Here is a 27,933-nt window from a genome sequence, read left to right on the forward strand (position 1 = left end):
GAACACCTTCTCACCACAAACCAACCGCACCAGAGTTCCTTTGTAACCGGACTGAGACCACCTCTTCAAGAAGGTCTCGGTCCGGTTGTTTTGGTGCACACCTGAGTGTGATTGCTGTGTTCACACCTGCACAAACGAACCACACTGAGGGGGCAAACAGACTTCAGTTTGATTGATCCAAACCAAACAGGGCAGGTGTGAAAGCACCCTTAGTCAGTTGCTCACAGCCTGCTGGCTCCTGATTTTGTGGGTTACATACAAATTAAGATGCATTCATTTTGTAGGTGTAACTACGAGCAGTGATTGAGAACAGCCTGAAGTGCATCACACGGTCTTCATCAGCTAATGGAACTGTCTCAGACACTATATGGCCTTAGTGTTAATAGGAATGTTATATGCAGTAACCCTTGTGTCTCTTCTTATGTGAATGGAATCCTGTAAAGACCTTGAGATGTGGTGAAAAGTTTCAAAAATGCAAACAAGTGGACCTTTTGGGCGAGATTATTTTGTCACATATTTCTCACCTTATAATTGCAAAGACACACATGGACCACCATGCTTATCGACAGCAAATGGAGGACACAGATGGAGTAAAGCTTGTAGACTTGCAGTCGGAATTTTCAGTATGATACAAATATAAAAATGAGGCACTATGAGCTCCTGTAGCATTCGTTCTGGCACAAATCTATTCTCTGCGTTTCACATTTCAGAGTATAACTTTTCCAACCTTTGCTGCTCCCTCTTGTTCCGCTCTTTCTCTCCTCAGACACCATGGTGAAACACCTAAAGTCTGCAGACGCCTGTCGGAGCTTCTCTGAATTTCGCCAGGAGGCCAGTATGTTGCACTCTCTGCAGCATCCCTGCATCGTGTCTCTGGTGGGCATCAGCATCCACCCGCTCTGCTTTGCCCTGCAGTTAGCGCCGCTTGGCAGCCTCAACACTGTGCTGGAGGAGAAGCAGAAAGGCAAAGGCATGTAGAGACATCTGGATCCTGTCATCTCTCACCTGAAGCCTGTTTCTATGTCAGTAAAACATGAGGTTGTGTTTTCTCGTTGCAGGCTCCAAGTACATTCCCCTCGGTCACATGCTAACCTTCAAAGTAGCCTATCAGATTGCAGCAGGACTGGCGTACCTTCACAGGAAGAGCATCATCTTCTGTGACCTCAAATCTGACAACATCTTGGTGTGGTCTCTGGAGGTCAGTTTATGGATTACTATGAGAAAGACATATTTTTTATTTGGGTTTATTGACAATATTCCAACGTATTTATGAAATCAGCAGTAAAACAGTAAAGTCCTGAACTTATTTCATTTGTCGTCCCTGCTGTTCTCACAGTCCTCTGAACTTTATCAAGACAAGCATCCAAAGTGCTGTCAGTAGACACTTGAATCGAATTATTAAGCTTGTTGTTTCTGTCATCTGACTCATTCACTCATCCATCTGTCTTCTTCCAGTTGCGGGATCCAGTCAACATTAAACTGTCTGACTACGGCATTTCTCGACAAACCTTCCATGAGGGGGCGCTGGGGGTCGAGGGCACGCCGGGTTACCAGGCTCCTGAGATCCGACCAGGCATCGTGTATGACGAGAAGGTACTGACCATGTCCTCTTAACCCACATTAAAGGAACAGTGTGTGAGATTTAGGGAGATTTAGTGGCTTCTTTCAGTGAGGACTGTAGATTCCAACTTCTCCCAGGTCAGTGTTCTTTGATCAGGGGGCTTTTACTTGGAGCTGAATTATCCACAGAGGTCTCTTCCTCTCCAAAACAAATGGACGGGGTGATTTATACCGGTAAAAACACATTACAAATCTACAGTTTGACATGTTGCAGACAGGCTACTCACCCAGCACCTCCTACGTATGCTCACCTTAGTTCTGATCCAGACGTTTAGGAGGTTTTAAGCGGGTGCCAAATTCTCCGCAGAGGTCTCTTCCTCTCCAAAACAAATGGACCCAGTGATATAAACCAGTAAAAACACTGAAAAAAACAGTTTTATGTTAAAAAAAAATGTGTGTTTTTCCAATGCTGCTCATTACAGAGGGGCTTCTAACGATGGTAGCTGATGTGAAAATGCAAAACCATGCAAGCCAGTGTTTGGTTTATCCGTTCTGGGCTCATTCTAAGGTAACGAAAACACAGTGATTCTTGTTTGCAGGTGATTTTACACTGAAGAAAACATACTTATTACCCCTGAATCCTATACACTGAACCTTTTAAGGTGATGTGTATAGCAGTGAAATAGGGATACAGGGTGTCAGTCACAAGTTTCATCACACTACGACTTATTGATTTACAGACAACGATACGATAAAGTCTGCCACGATTTTAATTGATTCCATTCAGGTCCCTCAAGCGATATTTTGAATGCAGGGCAGTGGAGGAGTCAAACTTAGTACTGATGCTACTCTTTTGGCTGGTTGTTACTCTTGTTATGATCATGTGATGAGCGATCATGGTGTTGATATTGGTGGTTGTTGTTCTCCTCCGCCTGATTGTTGAGTCTTTATATTCTTATATGTTCTCTCGTGTCTTTTTTTATGTATGTTTTTACTTGCTGTGCAACTAATTGTCCTCTAGGGACAAAATAAAGTTGAAGTTGATATGAGATGATAGAGACAGACAACCATTAGGTATCAGAGTTCAAGTTTTTGGGAATCACAGTGGATGAAAATATGACATGGAAATCCCATGTATCATATGTTAAAAAAAAAACTGTCAAAGAATATTTTTATTTTGAACAAAGTTAAGGATGTTTTAGACTGAAAAACAATGAGAATGTTGTACTGTTCACTTATACTGCCTTATCTGAGTTATTGTGCAGAAGTGTGGGGTAATACANNAATTACAGACCTCTCTCATCTTTCTAAGTAGGAGAACTTGCAAAATCAGTGGCTGACTAAATACTTTTTTGCCCCACTGTACATATATGAGTAATATAAAACCTTTGTTCATATTGCAGAAAAGAGCAATCAGAATTATCCACAAAGTTAAATTTAGAGAACATACCAATAGTTATTTATTAAATCAGGGTTATTGAAGCTTACAGAGATAATAGAACTCCAGACATTACTAATTATGTTTGAAGCCAAAAACAGAGTTTTACCAGAAAACCTACAAAAGCTCTTTGTGTTCACTTCAGAAGATGAAAGTCATAGAAGAAGATTAGATTTTAAGCACCAAGTTGCTCAGACTACTTTAAAACAAATGTGTATTTCGGTTGTTGGTGTAAAAATATGGAATTCCCAACTACAGGATTTGAAAGGTTGTACAGATACTCATCAATTTAAAAAATTTTTACAAATGCAAAAAAAATTGTCAATATGCACTTGAAATTTAAATTGGATGTTAATAATCAATTGATTTGAGCTGGTAAAAGTTTACTTGTATGGGATATTTATTTATTTAATTTATTCCTTCATATTTGTTTTGATTAACTGTTTTGTTGTTATTATCAAAGTGTTGTTGTTGTTGGCTATTGAAAATCAACTGTATGTGCATGTAGAGTGCATGTTCAAATTCTGTTGTCCACTTTCATGTGAGGAACAAACAAATAAACTAAACTAAACTAAACCATTCACACTCACATTCACACCTACGGACAATTTAGAGTCACCACTTAACCTGCATGTCTTTGGACTGTGGGAGGAAGCTGGAGCACCTGGAGGAAACCCACGCTGACACAGGGGGAACATGCACACTCCACACAGAAGGGCTCCTCCACCTTGGGGTTCGAGCCCCCCACCCCTGGTTCGAACCAGGAACCCTTTTGCTGTGAAGTGACAACGCTAACCACTGCACCACCGTGCTGCCTTGGTGTAGAGATGCATGCCCAAAAGAGAAGCCCACATTTCTGGTTGTGAGGAAAAACACACCTACATGTAAACGTTATGAAAGACAGTTTTTTTAGATATGCACAAATGGAAGAAGAAGTACTTTTTTAATCCCTGAGGGGAAATTCAATGTTTTTACTCTGTTTTCATATATAGTCCTGAAATACACACACATGCACCAACAGGACCTATACATGCATTAAATGGAGAGATGTCAGAGTGAGGGGGCTGCCAATGGACAGGCGCCCCGCACAGTTTAGGGTTCTGTGCCCCGGAGGGTAACTGGCACCTTTCTAGCTAGGTCCAGATGGGGACGTGAGCCGGCAACCCTCCAGTTCCCAAGCCAAGCCCCTATGGACTGAGCTACTGCCGCCCCAAACTATCACAGCGCCGACTTCTCCAAGAAGAAATGAAAGAGGGAGGGTGTGTTCGCACGGTCGAACGAGTTCGTCACTGGTGGAAAACTCTGGAAGAAAAACTATTTTGATGCAAAGGAGCAAAACAGCACAAGCGGCCGCTCCATTACTCTATATTTTGACATGATGAATGACATGTTAGGGTACGGACAGCTGCATGTAAACAGGAATATTATCGGAGTGTTCTTTTTTTTATTTATCCATATAAACAGCTCAGTAGAAATTTTGTCATTTTTTAGTTAGCCAAGAAAAAGACATCGTCATTGTCTTTTTCTTGGCTGGTGCCATCGTCTGCTTGGCTCTACGCTGCCAGCACTATTTGAACATTTAGGAAGGAGGTGTGTTGGATGGAAATGTCTGACACAAACGTGTCTGGACAGAGCAGATTACATTTAATGTATTTATTATTTTTACCTAAATCTGTTGTTAAACACAGTGTTTACACATTTTGTTGTCCACACTCTTCAGTCATTACATCCTAAGTAGGATCAACAGTCCGTGTTTTGGATTTGTCATCTAGTTGCTCAGTAGTGTTGATGTTATCAGAGCCTGTAAACAAATGGTAACAGCTTTCCATTAGTGTTACTGTATATTGTCCAGATCATCAGCCAACAAATACTTACACATGCTCCATTTCTTGCCAAGATCCCAGCAGCTGGCAAACACGTTAACAGCCATGAAGCTGCTTTTCATTTATTTTTCTATTACACTTCATTTGTTTCCCACCCGCTCCGTCATTTATCCTCTCTCCTGCCTCGCCTGCATCTCATTAGAATAGTTAAACCTCATCAAACAGCGAAAGTAACGACCAGGAGAGGAGGAAAGGTATCTGATTGGCTGGAGTCAGCAGATTCTGTGGGAGAGGGGCTGATGAATAGAGGTGGAGGCTTACAGATATTTTTCCCTGCTCTTTGAAAGCTTTCTCCACAGAGGCAGAGGCCAGTAAAACAGTAAGCCCTAGTAAAGCTAGCCTCCCCGGAGAGATGAGGAGCCGGGGCCAGCCGTGTCAGACCAACACGCTGCTGTGGTCTGAATGAAAGTCAGCAGAAAGAACTCGTACTGGCCTCAAATCCCATTTACAAACACACTCCAGTTCTCAGTCAAATAGCCCCAGAGCTAAATCAATGATCTGTCTTACAGTGTGTACGCACAGCAATATAACTGACTAATCACACTTAATCACATTTAGATTAAGGTGTATCCATGGTCTGAGTCAGTCACATATACTGCTGCAACTATGGGCCGATTAATCGATTGAGTCAACTGACAGAAAATCAACAATTTTGTTCATCTATTTATTGTTTAAGAAGTTATGAAAGGGACAGTTCACCCCAGAATCAATAAATATTTCTCCCCTTACCTGTACTGCTGTTTATCGGTCTAGATAGTTTTGGTGTGAGTTGCCAAATGTTGGAGATATCGGTTGTAGAGATGTCTGCCTTCTCTCCAACATAATGGAACTAGATGGCACTCAGCTTGTGGTGCTCAAAGCGCCAAAAAATATATCTGAAAAACTCAACAGCCAAGTCTCTTTCCTAGAAATCATGACCCGATAACTCAGGATAATCCACAGACCTTGTTGTGAGCAGTTTTATGTAGGAACTATTTTCTTTCTACCGAATCTAGATTCTCAATAGATTATCAATCTAGACTGATATGTACCACTACAGGAAAGAAGAAAAATATGAATTGTAGATTTGGGGGTGAACTGTGCCTTTAAAGATGTTAGATAATTTGTGGTTCCCTCTAAACTGTGGGGCCTCGATGTTTTCCTCTGTTTATATCAGTGTAAACTGAATGTCTGTGGAATTTGGACTGTTGACATTTGAAGACGTCTCCTCAGGCAGTTGTAACAGTGTAAATTTTCTGCCTCTTTTATAGACTGATAATCAAAAAAAAAAGAATCCACAGATAAATCAATAAGTTAATTGCAGTCCTGGTCCCAGCCCTTATAAACACTGAGTTCAATGGTGAACCTCAGTGTAAATTTTTTATGGTGCAGACTGGAATGTGCTTGTTGAGAATCAAAAACTGTACTGAGAGCTGACGCTGCATTTCATTCAGATTTGTCTTCCTTAGAAATATCTTGATTTAAAGTCAAAACTTTGCTGATTTCAGAGTGTTTTTAAAGAAAAGCTCACATATGGCTGCCTGTGTTTGGTCCTTTGGCTTCTCTAACAAAGCTTTTGCAGAAAGTCTGGTATCAAAAAAGCATTGTTTTGGTGCTTTATACAGTTTTTGCGTGGATGCAGATCTAGTGACTTTACAGCCACGGTAAAACCTGCATGTATCTGAGGCTCAAAGCAAACATATGGTACTAATCAGACAGTTAGGCAGCACGCTGCAGAGAGGAAGTAACCCGTCAAAACAATCAGCCCGCTAACTGTAAATCCTCTGGTGTGTCAAGTAAAATAAATCCTGAGCTGGGGGAAGCTCTGTCATTCTCTAACACCTCCTGCTCCATCAGAGGACCTCGGATCAACAGATCCATTTCTGCTGCAGGACTCCCCCATGCTGCGCGTGGTACTTCAGTTATTGGATCAAACGAATTTTTAGCACTTAAGTGCTCCCCATTTTCATTATTAATTTAGCATGTGTCCCAATGTTCGGATCAAGTACCTCTTTAAAAACTTTCATATGTGATGGAGAGGAGGGAAAATGGATGATGCAGAGGTACAGTGTGGAGCAGCAGGATGGAGAGTGTAGTGGCCATTTGATCCAAGTGATTGGACAGCAGATGACTTTTGTCCTCTTTGGCTCCCCTGACTCCTGATTTCTGAGAAGTTCGGCAGCCTTTCCAACTATGTTTAACCCCACGTCAAAAATCTTGGTGTGATATTTGATTTTGCCTTTAACTTTGACAAATGTATTACTGCAGTAGTAGAGCCAGGTTTTTTTTTTTTTTTAAAGCCAGGCCGTTTCTCTCCTTCAAAAACCTGGAGATAGTCACCCTGGCTCTTATCTCCTCCTGGTTGGACCACTGTAACTCTCTGTAAACCGGTATTAGTCCATCCCCTGTGTCCCGCCTCCAACTGTTTCAGAGCCCCGCTGCCAGACCCCTCACAAGTACCCACTGGCTGCCTGTAAAGTTCAGAATTGATTTTAAGGCTCTCCTGTCTGTTCACAAAGCCCTTAATGGTCTGGCCCCGTCCTACATCACAGACCTCCTAACCCCTTATTCTGCCCCCAGGTCCCTCAGGTCAGCTGACCTGGGGCTCCTGGCTGTCCCACACTCCAGACTTCAGCTTAGGGGTCATCGTACCTTTGCCATGTCTGCCCCCAAACTGTGGATCAGCCTCCCCCTCCCAAATAGATCTGCCCCCTCCATTGACTCGATTAAATTTTATTCATTGCGTCTGAGTCCCCCTGATGTGGCTTTCTCTGATGCGTGCCTGTGAGCGTTGTGTCTCGAAATGTATGAGCTGTGTACCTGACAGTTATGTTGCCTCTTGTTTTTACCGCAACACTTTGGTCAGCGTGAGTTGTTTTTAAATGTGCTTTCTAAATAAATTTGAGTTGTGTTGTGTTGAGAGCACGTCCCATGAATGCTCAATCAGACTGCGATCTGGGGAATTTAAAGGCTAGACAGACACCTTGAGCAGTTTGTCACATTCCTCGGGACATTCCTGAGCAGTTTTTCTAATGTGGCATGATGTTTTGCTCTATGAGGGGACTGCTGACATCAGGGAGTGCTGTTGCCATGAGGGGATGTACTTAGTCTGCAACGATGTTTGGGGGGGTGGAGAGTGTCAGGTGGCATCCACGTGAATGCCAGTACCTAAGGTTTTCCAGCAGAACATTGCATTGTAGCTAGTGATGAGAGGTGATTAAAAAAACATTAGAGGCTTTGTAATTAATTAATCGCAATTAATTGCATTTTTATCAAGCTGGGTCAGACGACGCTATTTGTAGCACCTTTTCCAGCCCCTTATCCTGTACCACCAAAAGTAGTCTACAGACCACTGTAATCCATCTCGCCAGAGAGTTTGTTAATTTGTCAGAGACAGACTTACTTATTTTGGCCCTGAACCCCGTCATCTGGTCTATTGTGGGCTGGCTACACTGTTTGCCTGTACCAGGACTGTCGTAGCTAACGTTCTGCATTGAGGTGATACCGTAGACTTGAAGTGCTGCGGTGATAAGAAAGCTCTTTGTTGCACAATTTGCACACAGCCATGCTCTTGTCCAAGCTGCCATCATTACCGCCACCTACCAGGCTGGAGTGTGTGCATCAGTGTTACCGGTATGCCAGAAATGAGGGAACTGAGAAAGGTGTGAGACTCCCCAGAGGATCCATGTTACAATAGTATTGCGATATGCTGAGTATTGCAATTAATTACCCTTTTTTCCAACTGCAAATTATTACCAATCATCCATTTTCAATTGCTTATCCAAAGCCAGGTCACGGGCGCAGCAGACCAAGCAAAGCACCCCAGATATCGCTCTCCACAGCAACACTTTCCAGCTCCTCCTGGGGGATCCCAGGCGTTCCAAGGCCAGACGAGATACATAATCCCTTCACAGGGCCATGTTTCTAACATGTAACAAAAGCCTTGGTTTTCACCAGAGCTGTATGGACGCAGATCTGTGCACATGAAGTAGGTGATGGAGTGTGTTAATTTCTTCGCTCTCTGACAGTTGGATGGTAGTTTTGTCAAGCTAAGTGTGTCCAGTGCTGGTTGAGTTTTCGGCAGAGCGGGTTTAGCGTTAGCTTGGCCGTCAGCAGCTAAATGTGAGGTGAGCCCTCATGTTCGTAGTATTCCCAGAGTATTTCATTCTCATATGACACTGCTGTAAATCATGTGTGTCATATCCAAGTCCTCCTTCTGTGTAAAAACTCCCAAATAAAACCAGACGTGATTTAAACACAGATGGCGCATTTCAGATTTCTTTCTCCAGTGCCTCCATCTTTGTTTTGATGAACTTCCTGCCAAATGCCGCTGACTGAGACCTCTGCTGACCTCACCTCAAAAAAACATCAGCACCATCTGGTGGACCGAAAAAGTAACTGATTTTATAATGGTAGCAGCAAAAGTTGTAAGATCGATACTTGCCGTCCATGTATCGATACAATATCGCCACGCAAAATATCGCGATACTATGCTGTATCGATTTTTCGCCCCACCCCTAACCTAACCTAATTGCAGGCCATGAATCTTTGAAACTGCAGGGAGAGTGCATTTTTCAGAGCACTGGACGTTTGTCTTCCGGAGAACATTCTCTGTCTGGAGAGGTTTTTGTTGTGTGGAGCGTCACAATAATGAGAAACAGCTTTAATGAAGAGTTTGTCTGGCTTGAGTGGTGCATTTAATTTGTTGGCTTTGTCTTTAGACAGTTCTGTGAAGGCCACTTTCATTCTCCTCAAACCATTCAGTGTTTAATTATATTAGTCAGTGAATGTTTTCCACTCCACTATTCATCTCTCTCCTTTCATTTTTCACCTGACTTGAATAATATAATTTATCACGCCACTTAAGTTAATACTTCCAAAATTAATACAAAATATGCAGCCGGCTCTGCAGCTGTGTTTTTATGTAGCACCAACACGGAGGATAAAAACTGTAGGTAATGCAGAATGAGAAGGTGCTAGGTTTGTCAGATTAAGTCAGGATGACCTCCTTATATGAATATGCCAGAGTTTTCCATCGCCGCTGTGACGCCGTAGCATGCCACAGACCTCAAGGAGTCACTACCAAGTGATGTCACCACAGAAGTAGTTCAGTGCTTTTGGCTTTGCACAACTGTTTGTTTCTGCAGTTATTCTGGGAAGTCGCACCAGAGGCCGAGTCCCCCAATCACTATCTGTTTCCACCCAGACACAAGAATCCACTCGAGTATTTTGGTCCTCAGATATCAGTTTCAAGGATAAGATAACGGAGAAATGTTTACTGTATAAACATTAAGTATTGGGGTTTTTTGTGTGACACTTGATGAACAAATGTGCTCTTTGGCATCAATTGCAAACAAGATGAAAGAAAAAACAAGGCACTCGGAGTCCTAAGTGTATCAGATGAGTGAACTCCAGAGGTTTAGGGGAACTGTCGCAGTTCATTATATGTTTATGGCAAAAACCCCTCAAGGAGACCAGGATAAACACATACTTGAAGTAGCATACAGAGGCATAGTTGAAAGCATTTTATCATTTACAGCATGGAACAGCCACCTGAGTGCAAAGAGCAAAAACAAGCTCTCCAAGATTGTCACATTGCAGGGAAGGTGATTGGCAAGTCACAGAAACAACTCAATGTAATTGATGTATCTGACAGTGCTACGTGCAGGTAGGCCAAATGCTTCATGAATGCTGATGCCTCACATCCATTACACTTACAGTCTGAGCTGTTCCCATATGGGCGTTGATTTAGGGTCCCCAGAAGCAGTCGCAACATATATGAGGTCCTTTATTCTCTATGCCATAAAGGCAATGAACACAGAATGACTATATTAGGAAACACTACTATTTTTATTAGATGTGCTTTCTTTTACTATTTATAAAACGTATTGTTCCTACCTGCCTGTTTGCACTGTTGTATCATATATATGGTTAAACTGTGCGTTTTCATTGGTGTATGGTGTTATGAGTTTGTATGTACCTCTGATTTTTGAGAGAAGCCAAAGACAAATTTCCACCAAGGTGGACAATAAAGTATCCATCCATCCATCCATCCATCCATCCATCCAAACCAACCAACCAACCAACCAACCAACCAACCATCCAGCCAGCCTACCAACCAACCATCCATCCATCCATCCATCCATCCATCCATCCATCCAAACCAACCAACCTACCAACCTACCAACCAGCCAACCAGCCATCCAGCCAGCCTACCAACCAACCAACCAACCAGCCATCCAGCCAGCCTACCAACCAACCAGCCAGCCAGCCAGCCAGCCAGCCAGCCAGCCAACCAACCAACCAACCAACCAACCAACCAACCAACCAACCAACCAGCCAGCCAGCCAGCCAGCCAGCCAGCCAGCCAGCCAGCCAGCCAGCCAGCCAGCCAGCCAGCCAGCCAGCCAGCCAGCCAGCCAGCCAGCCAGCCAGCCAGCCAGCCAGCCAGCCAGCCAGCCAGCCAGCCAGCCAGCCAGCCAGCCAGCCAGCCAGCCAGCCAGCCAGCCAGCCAGCCAGCCAGCCAGCCAGCCAGCCAGCCAGCCAGCCAGCCAGCCAGCCAGCCAGCCAGCCAGCCAGCCAGCCAGCCAGCCAGCCAGCCAGCCAGCCAGCCAGCCAGCCAGCCAGCCAGCCAGCCAGCCAGCCAGCCAACCAACCAACCAACCAACCAGCCTACCAACCTACCAACCAACCAGCCAGCCATCCAGCCAGCCAGCCATCCAGCCAGCCATCCAGCCATCCGACCTACCTACCTACCTACCTACCAACCAACCAACCAGCCATCCAACCTACCAACCTACCAACCAACCAACCAGCCAGCCAGCCAGCCAGCCAGCCAGCCAGCCAGCCAGCCAGCCAGCCAGCCAGCCAGCCAGCCAACCAACCAACCAACCAACCAACCAACCAACCAACCAACCAGCCACCCACCCAGTCAGCCAGCCAGCCAGCCAGCCAGCCTTTTCACAGATACTGCGATTGAAATATGAGTCGCAGTATTAGTAGGAATGTTAATTTTTGTTGTTGTCAGTGTTCAGTAAAAATAATAACAATGATATGATTTATGCTGGGGTCTGCACCAAACAAGCATGTTCCCTTATGTCTGGAATATTATCTGTAGGCTGGGCCATCTCTGTAGCACCACAGTGAAGCTGATGGGATTTGGATACTGCGCTTGGCCAAAGTTCAATTTTGATAATATTCCAGTAAACTGTGCAGCCCTTATTTCCTCTACATTCGTGATATGCATTAAAGAACCTGTCTTCAGTCACACACTCATTTCAGTCCAAAGCTGACTGACTGTCTTACTAACCTCCTCGGATGTAAGTGTGAAACCTGACCTTGATGTTCCTTGTTTTGTCTCTTGTCATCGCTGCCTGAAGGTGGACATGTTCTCCTATGGGATGGTGCTGTATGAGCTGCTGTCTGGGCGGAGGCCGGTGCTGGGACACCACCAGCTTCAGATAGCGAAGAAGCTCTCCAAAGGCATCCGGCCGGCTCTGGGCAGCCCAGAGGAGGTTCAGTTCTACTGCCTCCACAGCCTGCTGACGGAGTGCTGGGACACCAAGCCCGAGAAGGTGAGCTGATCAAAATCACACAAGTTTCCCTCTCTGTGCTGCTTTGTAGGAAATAGAGTGATTAACTGCACCACTCACAGTGTGGTTAGGGTAGTGGTTAAACTGCTCCTTGTCACATGGGACACAATCTCGGATTACATCGGTTATCGTTCTGACAATTATTAAGTCTCTGGTGGCAACAGCCAGTATTTCAGTGGTTTGAGTATAGCCCACGGATATCCAGGCTGACACTTCCTCTTCTGAGCGCCAATCAGTGTTTACAGTTCAATTAAAAACCTGAGAGAGGTCCAAACAATGTTTTGGCTAATCTCTATGAACAGATATCTGCATATGGATGCTGATAAATGAGTAAAGAGCTAATAAAAAGCTAACTCATCATCAGAAGATAGCAGATGGGCGCTGAGATTGTATTTGGCCTATGTGTTCCTTCTCTTTTGCTCTCCATATGGACTGTTTACCTGCAGGCAAACAAAGCCCACTCAAACTTGATTGGTCAATACTACGTTGACTACAAATGGAAACCCAAATGCTTCTCATACCAAAGTCTTGTCTCATTTCCATATGCCCACATATGCAGATATCTGTTTATAGAGATTACACTGGACAGTGTGAACCTTCCCACACCGTCCCACACTAGCTCCTCACTGGCAGGTAAAAGACAACGTGACTGGCAGCAGCAGGGAGGAAGCATTTCTGTCCGCAGCCCTCCACAGAACAGTATGAGCAGATAACTTGAAGACTGCTGTGCAGAAGGAACTATAAGTTAGACGTACCGTGGCAGCTTAAGGTGAGAGGTGTAGAGGTGGTGTCACCCTCTTCCCTTTGCTATGGCTTCCTCCGGTGATGGATAGTGCTCCCTGTATTGCTCTGATGTGTCGTCGTATTTGCCATGCAGCAACTCCTAATCTATTTTCTGCTGCTTTGGCTGCCTTATACTTGTGAGTTACTTTCAATAACACTTACCCCTCGTCATCGGTCGAGGCATTAAAGTCTAATGATTTGCCATTGCTGTTCTTCCTCTGTAGTGGGATGTTTTCTGTAACTAAACAGCCAACAGCAAAGTAGACAATCTGCTTCCTGTATTAGTTTGGATTTAGCCTGAGTCAAATGATATCAGCTCTTGCCTCAGGAAAAAAAAATAATCAGACAGCAGATTAATGTGTCTGTGTTTGTGTGTGTGTTTGTGTCTGTGTGCACAGAGGCCGTTGGCCATTCAGTGTGTGAGGCAGATGCAGGAGCCCAGCTTCCCCTGCCTCAGGTATATGCTGTCCTGTGACATCCACTCGCAGCTCTTCCTGTCCCAGCTGCAGGGACACAGCGCAGTGTTCTGGAGCGGAGACAAAGATAACAGGTTTGTTTCAACTCTTCAGTTTGCTGTAAACATTCATTCATTCATTTTTCATAACCGCTTATCCTGTTAGGGGTCATGGGGGGCTGGAGCATATCCCAGCTGACATTGGGCGAGAGGCAGGGTTCACCCTGGACAGATCACCAGACTATCACAGGGCTGACACATAGAGACAGACAACCATTCACACTCACATTCACACCTATGGACAGTTTAGAGTCACCAATTTACCTGCATGTCTTTGGACTGTGGGAGGAAGCTGGAGCACCTGGAGGAAACCCACACTGACATGGGGAGAACATGCAAACTCCACTGTGTGTGGGCTAATAACATGCATGTAAAAAAAAACAACAACACTTTTTAGTCTTACACACCTAATTTTGAACCGTTCTGAGCATTTTGACCAAAAAATAAATTGGTTCAGAATCTGAAAAGTTGGTTTGCAGCTGGAACCAAAAACTAGCAGGCTTTCCTTGACTTTCAGTGCCAACCCTGAGGAAGTCAATGGGCATGTCATATGCTACAGGTTGGAAAGAGGCGATGGGGTCTTGCACGTTATATTGTCTTCATCTTCTCGTCATTAATAGTAGTTGTGCCGTGCTTGTTTTTGTGCAGAAACAAATATCTGTAATAACAGAACAAAAGTTTGCAGGTAATCAGAGCAACACCGTCTTGCTACCACTTTTTACTTCCTTTGTACATTATGCAATGGCCCCTGTTGATGACACGTCCTTGATTACAACAACTCTGCTCAACACTAATGGAAACACGGGCGAGTTCACTACATCAGTGGCTCCCATCTGGTGGGTCGAGGTCCAAAAGTGGGTCGTGGGTCCATTCTGAATGGACCGCAAGTGACTTGTGAACATGTCAACTTTGTAAAAAACACACATTACATTGATTTTCCACCAAAGAGATTTTATTTTGAAGCGCTGTTTCCTCTGTAGAGTGAGTGAATAATGAACAGCTATTTAACAGACAGCAAATTAGCTTGAGACATGGCCAAACACAAGCATGACGCTGAATATATTGAACTGTGTGGACTCCAAGAATCCTGAGTGGAAGTGGTTCAAGAATCAGAGCTAATTTGGTGAAAAAGCAGTTAATGAGTGCTCTGCATGCATTTAAACTACATATCAACTATTACTAAGCATTAATATAAATATGTAACATTTTGCAGTGAGCACTTTAGAGCTGTGGTTCTCCTCAGAGATGTCACTGAAATGGACAGAAATAGAGAATCTGCCTTGATTGATCGAGATTCTGAGGATCAGCTCTCTGATATGAACTGATAAGTTTATTAAAAATAAGATTTGGTCTTGTGAGTGAGATCCACAGTCTCCTTATCTAAGGTTTCTGCCGGTCTTTCTTCATTTTAACAACAATAATGTATCATATGAAACACAATAAGGAGCTGATATCTTTGTGAATGTTTTAATAAATCTAGTACGGGGCACGGCAATGGTCAAAGCCTACAGCACTGCATCCTCAAACTGCTGTTAATGTCCTTCAGTCCAGGCAGTACAGTGACTTGTGGCCATACTTTCTAACCTTGAGACTTCACTCAGATATAAAGGATTGTGAAGCCTAAGCAGAGGTCTGGGCATCCTTTGAGTTTCAGACACTTTGTTTAATGCATTCTGGTGACTTAAAGAGTGAAAATAACAAAAAAGTGCACTGCATCAGTGTTTTTATGTTGAATACATTTAATTTAGTTGAGACTTTGATGACACTGGTACTCTAGAGGCAGGGAGGCCAGACTGTAGGCTTGGCCCGCACCAGAGTCCCAGAGCCAGCTGTCCTACCTGGCCCACACACTCCTGGGTCCTGGTTGCATAAGTGAGGCAGAAAGGGCGGCTCACGGTTTCTGGAACACAGCTAGGTACACCGCCACGGTTGAAAAGGGCAAGCAAGATCCCCACTCAACCCCTTAAGTAACCCTCAAACCCCAAGTAGAGCACTCTGTCGGACTTAGACACGCATAACACGCAAAACAAGCTCTTTTTACTCAAAGATCAAGCCATAGAGCTGCTGCAAAGTCCCTTCTTTACGTTGGCTTTTCATTTTTACACAGAACCAAATGATGGCGGCGGCATCATGCCTCTCCGGTGTATCATTTTAGACAGCATGCCAGCATTGTGGAAGTAAAAGAGGTGTAACAGGCGTGACGTGTAATACATTAGTGTCTACCTCTAGTGTGACATAAACCATATGCGCTTAATAAATAGGAACAATTGAATTAACATGGCAATAATAATCAATTACCGTCCCTGTTATATGGTGGCTGATCTCTCCATCTGCTCAGAGGTTAAGGAGCTCCTGGACCTCATTGTTTTACCAGTTTTCTTACATTTTCAGCTGCTGTTCTTCTTATGATTAGATATACTTTATTGTCCCCGCAGGGAAATTTGTCTTGGACTCAGGAGCTGCACAAGTATTGCTGCCTTACAATTATAGTCCAGAAGAAATGAAAAGCATGCACCATAAAACACACACTACACATAACAGTATTGCAGTATATCAAGCAGCATTATTTAAAATCTTAATTGAGATTGGCACAAATGAATTTTTAAAACGATTTAGTTTAAATTTGGGCGTCCTGTATCGTCTGCCCCAGGGTAAAAGCTCGTACTCAATGTGGAGAATGAGGAAAGACTCAGACAATATCCTCCGTGCTTGTCTGAGAACAGACTGATCGTACAGCGTCTGGAGGGATTGGTGTTGCTTCCTCCCCTTGACCTTCATGGCTGTCTGAACCAGACGAGTATGTTTGGATTTTAACTCCACAGTCAGATTTTCAAACCATGCTGACATACCGAACCTGACAACACTCTAGAACAGCCTGATAAAAAAAACATGATCCCAAAGTCTTCTTAAGAAAACAGCCTTTCAATGTGGACCCTCCAGCTAAGGCTACTGTCCAGGTGGATCCTGAGGTGCTTGTAGGAGCACACCTGACTTTCATCCTTTTGCAGGAGACTGAGAATGGCAGTGTCATCTGAAAATTTAAAATATGGTGCCCTGAGTTGCTTTTCCTGGGGTGCTTTCTCAACCTTCTCAACACAAACCAACCGCACTAGAGTTCGTATGTAACTGGACTGAGGCCACCTCTTCAAGAAGGTCTTGGTCCGGTTGCTATGGTGTGCACCTGAGTGTGATTGCTGTGTTCACACCTGCCCAAACGAACCGCACTTACGGGGCAAACAAACTTGAACCTTACAGTCATTTGTGTATAGCTTTTCTTGGAGTTAGCTGCTAACTGCTAACAACTGCTTTTTAAACCTCCTGGCAGTGGGTCACACAAATAATACGTCCTCAGAGCGTCACACCCATGCCATTCATGGTCCCATCCTGCAGGGGACCCTTTTACACAGACCTTGATTGTGTACTGTTTTGAGTTCCACTGCCTGCTTACAGGCGAGGCAACTCTGTTCCCCCAATCATAATTCCTATACAGAACAGCAGGGTGGCATAATGGTGTAAAATACCCGCCTTGGAGAGGCAGTATACAGAGTGTCTGCAGATCCTTAAAAAGTCTTAACATGTCTTAAAGTCTAAAAAGTCATTAAATAGTCTTAAATTAAAAATTAACAAAACAATGACAATCTGAATATATGAGGTCTTAATTGCCACAAAAATCTCATTTAGTTTATCCATTTTCAGTTTCTTTTTGTTAAAATGAGTCAAGCTTTTCTGCATGAAAGTCCACATTTCTGATGTTTAAAATCTTTAAACCTACCACTGAACCCAAAACTGTATTTTTACTTACCTGTCGGCAAAATGTAGATTAACCCAACTCACTCTCCATATTTCTACATAAAACCTACCTCTGCTCAGGACCATATTTTCCATTATCCTGACCTGCAAGGCTTAAATAAGAAAAAGAGTATTTGTCCGAAAAATCAGCCTTAAATTTGGTGAAGAATAATCTTGAAAAGGTTAAAAAAAAAAGCATTAAGTTTAAGTGTTTGACACCTCTAGACACCCTGATATAAAAGGAGCTAATTAGTACACTTTAACAGTTGCAGGGCTTTTACACACTGTACAGTTGTAGAAACAGCTCGTGATAATGAAAAAAGAAAAAAAAATGAGTGAAAATTTGTTATAAATTAGGAGAAATACGGGAGACTTGTGACCCCAGGAGGAAACCCAGAGAGGGCAATAAAAAACTGTGAGGTTGGCAGGTATGCTCATCCCCTCGGAGCCTTTACCCTCGGCCCAGCGTCTCACTGCAGCTCATTAACTCAGAGGAAGATGACCTCACTTTTTCTCAGACCTTCTTAGACCACGACTCAGGACTCGAGGGAACTACAAAAGTGTCTGATTTTCATTTTGTCTCCACGAAACTAGTTTAATAAGTGCATATATATACACACACATGCGGTATAAATCTTACAGCTCACAGGTAGATGCTTATACACCACGGTAATCACACACACCGCTGAGTCCCAGGTGTCTGATGTAAAAGCTCTATTGTCTTTGTGGCAGCAGGATTCCAGGTTAATCTCTGCACAATAAAAGCAGCTTTCATCCCTTCATACAGGTGGTGTTAATGACTGCTGCTGACTCCTGTAGACTTCTTCCTGCCGTTAACCCCGTCACTGTGATAAGACCTCGTTTGCCCCCCTCCCCCGACTCTCCCACGGCCTTGAACAGACCTGAGGACCTGGGAACTGGCTGTGGGAGGCAGCGGACAATCACCTCCAGTTATTTAAACAGTGTCCGCACTAGCCCATGCAGATAAAAGTCTTTGAGTGTTGACCTTCCACCCACGCTAAGCTGGTGCAGCACGCTCCTTACCAAATGAGGGCGCGCATGCTCCATTTACCTGTTTGCAGACAGTCAGTTAACTTAAATAAGAGAAAAGACGATGTGCCAGTGTCTGTCTGCATCACTGTGGACATGGCACGAGTGTGTGTGAAGTGCTTTTCTGTTCTCTCTGACACTTTCAATATTAATGCATGGCCCTTTGTAGAGTCACTATTTTAATACAGCATACTTTAAATTGTTGATAACATGATATTGGATCAGATGAGACTTTATTGATCCCCTGTGGTGAAATTTGCAGTTCATGAAATAAAAGTAAGAAGTGACAGACATTAAAAATCTGAGCTTTACACATTACCAGGATCTTTTTTCTCATGTTATACTGCATGTTACATATTGTCCTCTCTCCCATCATATAAACACACACATAGAATGGATCACCTGAAATGAATACAAAGCTAGAAAATAAGTAACCTTTCACTGAAGAAAAGGGAGTCAAATGTTCACAGTGATGACATTTAAAGTAAAACTCCATCATGCTCTTTCTAAAGTTTTTACTGTCGAGGCTTCCCACAGTTTAATAATGACACTTTGTCTAAAATAAAAACTGCCCCAGCTAACGTCAGAATAAATGATTACTTTTTTTCAAATGTTAACCTTCAAGGAGTGAACCAAATCCAAGGGGAAGACGTGACACAGATGTTCCGACAACCACTTAAATCCCTAATTTAACCCAATTATCTTGACCACTTATCTTAAAGTGAAGCCAAAGTGAACACATCTAAAATGGCCTCTTCAAACAGTCGTCCTTTGTACTGTTGAACTGTGTGGACGCACAGCTGTGGTCAGTGTGACTAATATTCAACTTTATTTTAATGTCCAACTCAGAGAAAATGCCTACACCTATCTGATGCCTTGTGTCACGTGCACCGCCACGTGAGAGCTGATGCATCACCACATCTCAGCATTGAAACTGACTCATACATTTTTAATATTGTTAATTAGATGGCAAAACTACCAAAGTAAGATCAAGGCTGTGTGATTGAACCATCTTCTAGTTTTATCCAAAGCAGCTACAGTGTGTGAGTGTGTGTGGTCATCTCTGTGTATCGCTGTGTGTGTCTTGTAGGAACTACAGTGTGGTGAACGTGGAGAAGGGCCAAGTGGAGGTGAAGAGGATGCTGTGTGCAGGCAGCAGGATCAGCTGTCAGATGAAGATGGGGAACGTTCTGTGGATGGCTACTGAGGTACACGCCACCTGAAATCACACTCACCATCTGCATGCAGAGAGTTATGTCTTCACATAGCACAGTGCTGGTTCTGTTTGGGGTTCAGAGGTTAAGATGACCCGGTCATACATGTGCTGTTTGGCAACTCTTTATCTCACAGCTGGGACTCAAATATTCCGGAAAACACTTGAGTTTGGATTTTTCTAATTCCCTCAATAATCAACAACTTAATAATGTGGTAAACAGGATCTCTCCCTGACGTGTCGTATGTCCGGAGTTTTGTGCAAAATGTGTTGGTTAGTGTGTAATACTGGTGTGTGTTTGTGTGACAGGAGCAGGAAGTTTTCATCTACAGTCTGAAGGACATGTGTCCCCTCAGTCAACCCCAGAAACAGTTCTCATGTCCAGCCGTCATCACCTGCCTGTTTCCTGTTCCAGTGAGAGAACAGGTCAGCTCACGTCTCAGCACACGCACACGTACACGCACACACAGAGAGAAGCAGGGTTTTTTTTTATCACTTGTGCACATAAATCACTCATTTGTTCCTGCACCTCCCAAATAACCATTTGTACTGTATATCAGTTACTCGCCCAGTGTTACATCACATTTGTGAAGAAAACTTTTTTGTCTCGCATGCCTTCATGGTAAACGAAGAATCTAAAAACAGAGAAAATTCTTGATGAATTGAAGTAAATGGAGTCCACGTTTAACGACAGTAAAACTATATCAAAACATCTGTTTACAAGCACTCACAAAATGTGTGCATTATAAGCCAGGTCTCAGTACTTCCCAAAACCTTGGCCCTCTCTAATGGGGAGCTGATCGGAAAGTGAAACTTATCTAATCTCACTTTGAAGCCAGACTCTGTTGACAAAAACAGTAATTTTACCTCGCTGAACATAGGAGCTGCTGGTCTACCACTGCCTCCATCAGTTAGTCTGTATTATTGTGTGATTTTTAACATTGTTAACACTGTGCTACATTACAGAGAAATACAAACCGTACTAATGAACCTTCATTAATATAGGCCTATATTTTATCTCCAAGTGCACGTCACACACTGAGCGAGCCGCCTGTTAATGACGCTGTGGGCTAATGGGCATGTAGCTACTTCCATGTTTCAGATGATACGTCATGTTTGTAGTCGACCAATGAAGATGAGTTTACATATCACCTTGGGTTCGTCCTTCACCTTCTCAAAATGATCCCACACTTTGGATTTCCTGCCCGACATGTTATTAACTAGCCTGTGGAATAACCGCAGGTACCAGCCCTGGAAATTAACCTGACTCCTGTCTGACTGCTGAGCGTGGACACTTCCTGTGTCTGTCCTTCCAAATTAAATTCCCACATGGTCCAGTCATATAGGTTTGGATTTATTTAGACAAGGCGCAGCTCCTAATAGATTTTCACATTTGTTTTGTTTGCCTGCGACTAAAGCAACCAATGAAATCTTGCCGACTAATGACCTTTCTGGTCAACTAACGTTCGGTCATATCAGGGGGCAGCCCTACTTGAGTATATGATTTATTTCAACACAAATCTGAAATCAGAGTAGACTTTGGTACATCATGTATGCATCAACACATTCATATGTCCTTTAACTGTTTTGTATAGCACATATGAGATCTGAATAAGTATTTTACAGGACAGAACTAGTTTGCACACATGATATAATGAATAGAACACATCGTCAAGGTTTTTCTTATCAAGGCCAGCGGATAGCCTGCAGCTCCCACGCAAAGTTGGCCACAAGTGAAGGTCATTGTGATCCCTTGTGTTACCTAATCATAACACAGATGAAACCATCCATTGTCCCTACATTGCAAATCCTTCACTTAATCCATTTCTCTAATACAGTTTGTTCATTTTCACCATAATATGTCGACTGACAGTGCAGAGCTAGAGCTGCTTACTTTCAGCAGTGATGCTTCTTACTGTGGGGCTTTGCTGTGATTTGTGCACATCACTGATTTTACATACCGTCTAGACTACAGCAGCACAGAGTTCAATACACAGAGAAATGCACGATATTGGATTTTCCGATATTTTCCAACTCATTTTGGCTGAATCCAGACATCAATACATGCACGTTTTATTTTTTTCCACCTAGTTGCAGAGAACATCAAGTCTCTGCTGCGCCAAAATTAACATATTATTATTCTTACTCTTGTCATAACGGCTCGCTGGCAGACGCAGACATAAAATGCAATGCTTTTCAAAATGTGCACGTTCACTTGGTAAAATAAGGGAACTACTTAAACTCAGGTTAAAACACGTCATGTTTATTTATATGTAACATTTTGGGGCGGCAGTAGCTCAGTCCATAGGGACCTGGGTTGGATACTGGAGGGTCGCCGGGTTTAAGTCCCTGTCTGAACCACGTATGGTGTGTGGACTTGTAGCTGGAGAGGCGCCAGTTCGCCTCATGGGCACTGCCGAGGTGCCCTTGGCACTGCAAGCAAGGCACTAAACCCCCAGCTGCTCAGGGTGCCTGTCCAAGGCAGCCCCCTCACTCTGACATCCCTCCATTAAATGCATGTATAGGTCCTGTTTGTGCATGTGTTTATTTTTCAGGCCTGTGTGTTGACATCAGAGTGGAAAAATTTAATTTGCCCTCGGAGATTAATAAAGTATATCGTCTTCTTCAAAACTGTAAAATTCATCCCACTTTAACAGGTTTCGATGACACTCTCCCTGAGATCATCCTGACAGAAGCAACAACCAGGGCAAATGAACCTGTTTTGGCTAATTAAAGTCACATCTTATCAGCCTGTCACATCGGCAGACATGTTAATTTTGGGCCGGCGCCGATATTTCATTTTCAAGCCTTTATCTGCCGAAACTGACGGCATGCTGATATAATCTTGCACACCCACCTGTAATACATTTATCACTTAATTATTATTTCGTATGAAGAAAGAAATTAAATCTTTTCATTAAATCAGGGAATGTGTGCACAATAAAAAAAAGAAGATGTTTTCCCCTCCAGCATTGGGCACCTTGTAAACTCAATAATCAGACTGCTTATATTTTTTCTTTCATTCCAGCTGCACAGATTAATAAACGAGTATCCAGCAAAGGGCTTTACAAACAGCACGTGTGCAAATAAGAGTTCCAGCTAAACATCTACTGCATTGTTAGAATAGAAAAACAGGCTGCAGCAGTTTTCTCAAACAAATCATAAAACTGAGTGGATTCCTTCCATGCTCACAAGTGTCATTAATTAAGGCTCAAACAGGAAAATCACATTTAAAATCAGTGAAAGAAAAGAAACACTGTGCTCCCTTTATTTCATTACTTTTAACTCTCCACATGACAAGCACCACAAAACACTGTAGCTCTGTCTGTACTGTTCATATCTGAGTAAATAAAACCCAGAAACACTTCTTGGCCACGCAGAGTCAAGCCATGGCACGTCGCTTTGCATTTCCATAGTCAGTTTAGACACGCTGTGCCATGCCAAGCTGCACCAGACATGGACTTTCTCAGTCTACTTCTTCACAGGGGACTTTAGCCATGGATTGGCACTCTGCTTTTAAAAAGTCATCAACCAAGACAAGCCATCATCAGTTAAAGACAAACCTTCAGGCAAGTAGCCCTGTTGTAATGGAAGTGCAAATCCCTGCTGCGCTGGCCTGGATTTCCCAAACCAAACTAAATCAAGCCAGCCCATAACTGTCAAAAAAGGGTATTTGTCTGGATGCAGAAAAGCTGTCACTTACAGATAAAGCTGATAATGTGACGTACACACATGTGAAAAGCCTTTACGTGGAGCAGTACTTGAACATGCATCCAGTTTTTGCCGAATCCCTCGACATGCCATTAGTGTTCGTTTAGGTGAAATTACAGAGACATTAACAGGTGGGAGGTCGACAGTTTTAGTACAGCAGGTAATAACAGCACACTAATGGCAGCAGCTCACAATTACCTTCAAACATCTCACTGCTGTGAGTGTCAGGCACCAAACAATACCTTTATGATGTGTACTTCTGCTCCCCTCTGACCTCTGACCTGCTGTCTGTTCACCCATCTACACATAACGGCTCTGCACCCTCAGTACCTTTTGAAGTGGAGCTGGTAGAAAATCCAGGTGTTCGTAGGGTGGTGGGTGGTGCTGGGACGGGATCAGCCTGTAGTGACTGGTATCACTGAGTAGGATGAACTGTGATCGTGTTTTTGTGTGTGAAGAAGAATTTGATGATTAAAGGCCAAGGTCACTGTGACCTTTTGTACATCTCATTCTGATAAATGCAATATCTAAAGAACAACTTGAGGGAATTTCTTCCAATTTTGCACAGATGTCCACTTGAACTCAAAAATGAACTGATTACATTTTGGTGGTCATAGGTCAAAGGTCAAGATCACTGTGACCTCATCTGTCTCATTCTTGTCAATAATATCTCAAGAATACCTTGAGGGAATTTTTCCAGATTTGCCACAAACATGCACTTTAAGTCAAGGATAAACTGATGAGATTGTGGTGGTCATAGGTCAAAGGTCAAGATCACTGTGACCTCATCAGTCTCATTCTCATGAACAATATCTCAAGAATACCTTGAGGGAATTTTTCCAGATTTGCCACAAACATCTACTTTGAGTTGAGGATGAACTAATAAGATTTTGGTGGTCAGAGATCAGGGTTACTGTGACCTTCCATCTGTCACATCTCATGAACGCAATATCTCAAGAATACCTTGAGGGAATTTCTTCAAATTTTAGCTCAAATGTTCACTTGGACTTTAAGAATAAACTGATTTGAATTTGGTGGTCAGCAGTCAAAGGTCAAGGTCACTGTGACCTCGCAAAACATGTTTTTGACCATACCTTAAGAATTTGTATGCTCATTATGACAAAATTTCACAGAAATGTCAAATAGGATATAAAAAAAATGAGTAATGAAGTGAGGTCAAAGGTCACCTTCACTGTGATGTCATAATATTCTGCAAAAACACTTTCCTTTCATTACTCAGCATCATATTTCAGGAACAGAAGACATTTGTTCAGATACTGAAAAACTGTAGCTGCAACTTGACGGGTTCGTGGAGGCATATGACTGCAAGGCATTAATTCTATTAATTCACATTACACTGCAGTATAGAGAAATAGGCGTCACAGCAGTACAGGAAATAGTGTAATGATGTGGGAAACAGACAGAGGACACGGGAATGAACAGGCTTCTGAAACAACATGTAGACAGTGGCACACAAATATTTTTAATTGCAAGAGTCTCAGAATGTAAAATGATTAATTAAATCTGAATCACCTGTGAAGAGCCTGGCCAGAGTGTTTGCGGGGATGTCTGACGGCCTGGTGGCGGTGTACAGCCTGGTGGAGGACGTTCCCCTGGAGGGAGAGACCTACCTGTGTTCACACACTCTCAACAAGACGGTGTTTGCTCTGAAGGACACAGATCCCAGGCAGAGACCCTACCCAGTCAAGAGCATGGCACTGGTCAATAGCGGCTCCCAGGTGAGGAGATACTCAGTCACAAGTGTTTGATAAGTCACAAAGAAGGTAACATGACGTTGAGATAACCTGACCTCACGATCCTCACTGTGTCACCCTCGTCCCTCTCCTCGTCCCTGTCTGTGGTGGTCATCAGTTATGGTTCTCCAACGGCCCAGGCGTGCTGGTCATCGACTGTCTGAGTCTACAGGCAGTTCGAAGGCTGGAGCCCTACAACCCGCCATCCTCCATCGTATCCATGGCAACCAGCTTCAGCCTATGGGGAGAGGAGGCCGTCTGGACCCTGGACGACCACATGAACACTCTGCTGCTCTACCACGCTGCCTCCTACCAGCTCTGCGCCAAATACTGGTGAGTGGATTTGTGACTGTTCTGAAGAACAATTGTTTCTATAAACACTTCAGTCTGTGACAGGCGCAGAAAAGATGTGGCAGACATCTTTTGTTCTGAAGATCCAAAGAAATAAATTCTTTGAGTACCCGAAAAAGTGTCATTCCCTGGAGAACGGTGAATCAGTAAGTAAACAGTGTCAGGGAGGCTGATATTATTATACTGCATATTATTACTGGCTGATTTTGGCACACAATATATGTGAACTGATTGGTGCAGAAATTCCAAAGTTATGTTTTGAGTCTATTTAGAAATGGTGTCTTAATTACAATTTAAACTGCAGTTTGACTCATGCTCACAGTACAGCCTTGAGGAGAAACTCACACTGGCTCAGCCTGAGGTGAAGCTAAGCCTGAAAATAAGCCTGACTTAATGAAATAAGCCTGGTTTAAATGGTTTAACTGGTAAACTTGCTTAATCAAACACTCCACAGGGCCGTAGGGCAGTTTGAGCTAGCTGTTTCCTCCTGGTTCCAGTCTTGGTGCTAAGCTAAGCTAACCAGCTGCTGGCTGTAGCTTTATATTAGCAGCACACACATGAGAATGGTATCAGAGTTCTCAAGGGCACTTTCAAAGCTATAGTTAGGCAGACTCGGTGCAATGTGGGAGTGAAGTTGCATTTTTCATTTGGTTCAGTTAGTGTTCACGATGCACTTTATCAAGCGCACCAAACGTTCATTTGTCATTCGTCTATCGGACAGAATATCTAAGTGAAACTCGCTGACATTTCCTGGTCTCAGAAATAATGGAACCACCAAGTTTATATGGTCTTAGGTTTCTAGCTTTGCTCTGGTGTTTCTATCAGTCACATATTTTGGAAGAATGCGATCAATATGAGCAGCTGACAAGACAGAGAGTTCTCAAGCCTTTCATTCTTCAGATGACACGAGTGAGACAGTACTGAAGGAGAAGACGGGCCCTGATGAGAGAGAGATGATGTGCTGTTTGTGTTACACAGACGACTAGTGAGGTTTAGAACATGGCACTCTTAAATACTTGATTCTGACTGGTCAATCAACAAAATTCTGTGGTGTTTATTTCTTGAGGTATCACCGCTGCTCTGCTGCTCCGTTGCTAGGGACGCTATAGCACCCTGTGTCAGTCTGACATCCTGAATATATCCTTCAAATGCATATTGTAGAAATTTGAGAGTATTTCTCCAGGGAGTGCAGTTAGCGACAGTGGGAGCGCCATGCCAGTCTAGCTCCGAAACCGAAAGTTTATCGGACTTAGCAACAGTAACTAGGCTGCTGTTTCCATGGATACAGAGTACAGACACATTTTTTTTTGCAAATTTTGAATCAACGAAACGTGCTTTCTTATTATTTTGTGTCACATCACTGAATGTTTTAGTAGTAAGCCATGTTCTAAGCATGAAAATGTATAGTGAGCCGGTGACAGTTGAAAAATAACTCCCGACATGGGAATGTAACCCCTCCGTTGCGCGTCGGGGTTCCATTCCCATGTCGGGAGTTATTTTTCAACTGTCACCGGCTCACTATACATTATCCCTTACATAAGTTATGGATTAGCGCTTTTTTTTTTGCTTCAGTTCCTATATTTGTGTCAGAGTGCATTCTCACCTCAAGTGAACCGAACTCTAGTGCACATGAACCAAGACCAGCGTTTTCAGACAGACCAAAGTTTAGTTTGGTCTGAATCAGCTATCACACAACCTTAAAAGAACCGGACTTTCCAAGGAAATGCCCCAAGGTGAACGTTTGTCTATATGTCACTGTCAGATTTTTTTCACTGTCAAACATCAGTATTAGTAATGGTGTGAGAAATCAGAATGGACTGGGTTAATGTGTGAGCATCAGTAGGTGACATTTGAGTTACGATTCAGTGATTCAGTGCCATAAATATTTTGTTTTTTGTGCCGTCAATTAAGATTTAAGTGGGTAAGTTTTTCTCGAAGTGGTGCTTCACATTGCCACTTTTAATAACAGCCACGGTCTCTGAACATATGCTGAGACATACTGGGATGATTCGATATATAAGAGTCTGTCCAGTCTTGATTAAAAGCTTTTTTTCACTGTCTGCTTTCCTCTCTTTAGAGTCCACCATGTGAAATTAGTTTTCTCTGACTCTCTCCAACTGTTGTCTCTCCTCTGTGTGTATCTCACTCTCATCAGGATGCTTTTGAAATGCAGAGATTTGATTGACGTGAGATGATTAAACACATGCATTTGGACTGTGAGTTTCCTGGTTGTTAAACCATGCTACAAACACCTCCCTGGTTAAAATAGACACTTCTGTCAAAAAGTATTTTCAATAATTTATCGCTCATAGGTCG

General features: G+C 43.2%; 1 protein-coding gene and 1 long non-coding RNA gene across 6 annotated transcripts in view; one reads left to right on the top strand and one right to left on the bottom strand.

Moving 5' to 3' along the window:
• LOC126395578 (uncharacterized) overlaps positions 1-16,969 on the bottom strand; it is a 280,183-nt gene extending 263,214 nt beyond the window's left edge. For both annotated transcript variants that reach the window (XR_007570464.1, XR_007570465.1), the window contains exons 1-2: positions 16,931-16,969; positions 7-101 (exon numbers count right to left, since the gene is read on the bottom strand). This is a non-coding gene — a long non-coding RNA (uncharacterized LOC126395578). The remainder of the gene's footprint in view (positions 1-6; positions 102-16,930) is intronic.
• lrrk1 (leucine-rich repeat kinase 1) overlaps positions 1-27,933 on the top strand; it is a 122,484-nt gene that overhangs the window by 82,473 nt on the left and 12,078 nt on the right. For all 4 annotated transcript variants that reach the window (XM_050052229.1, XM_050052245.1, XM_050052238.1 and 1 more), the window contains 9 exons: positions 767-970; positions 1,059-1,198; positions 1,456-1,593; positions 12,240-12,434; positions 13,634-13,785; positions 19,679-19,796; positions 20,111-20,227; positions 25,054-25,251; positions 25,385-25,599. In XM_050052229.1, coding sequence (XP_049908186.1) covers positions 767-970; positions 1,059-1,198; positions 1,456-1,593; positions 12,240-12,434; positions 13,634-13,785; positions 19,679-19,796; positions 20,111-20,227; positions 25,054-25,251; positions 25,385-25,599 — 1,477 coding nt within the window. The remainder of the gene's footprint in view (positions 1-766; positions 971-1,058; positions 1,199-1,455; positions 1,594-12,239; positions 12,435-13,633; positions 13,786-19,678; positions 19,797-20,110; positions 20,228-25,053; positions 25,252-25,384; positions 25,600-27,933) is intronic.

The sequence above is a fragment of the Epinephelus moara genome, chromosome 1, assembly GCF_006386435.1.
Source record: "Epinephelus moara isolate mb chromosome 1, YSFRI_EMoa_1.0, whole genome shotgun sequence".
In the NCBI taxonomy this organism is placed as follows: domain Eukaryota; kingdom Metazoa; phylum Chordata; class Actinopteri; order Perciformes; family Serranidae; genus Epinephelus; species Epinephelus moara.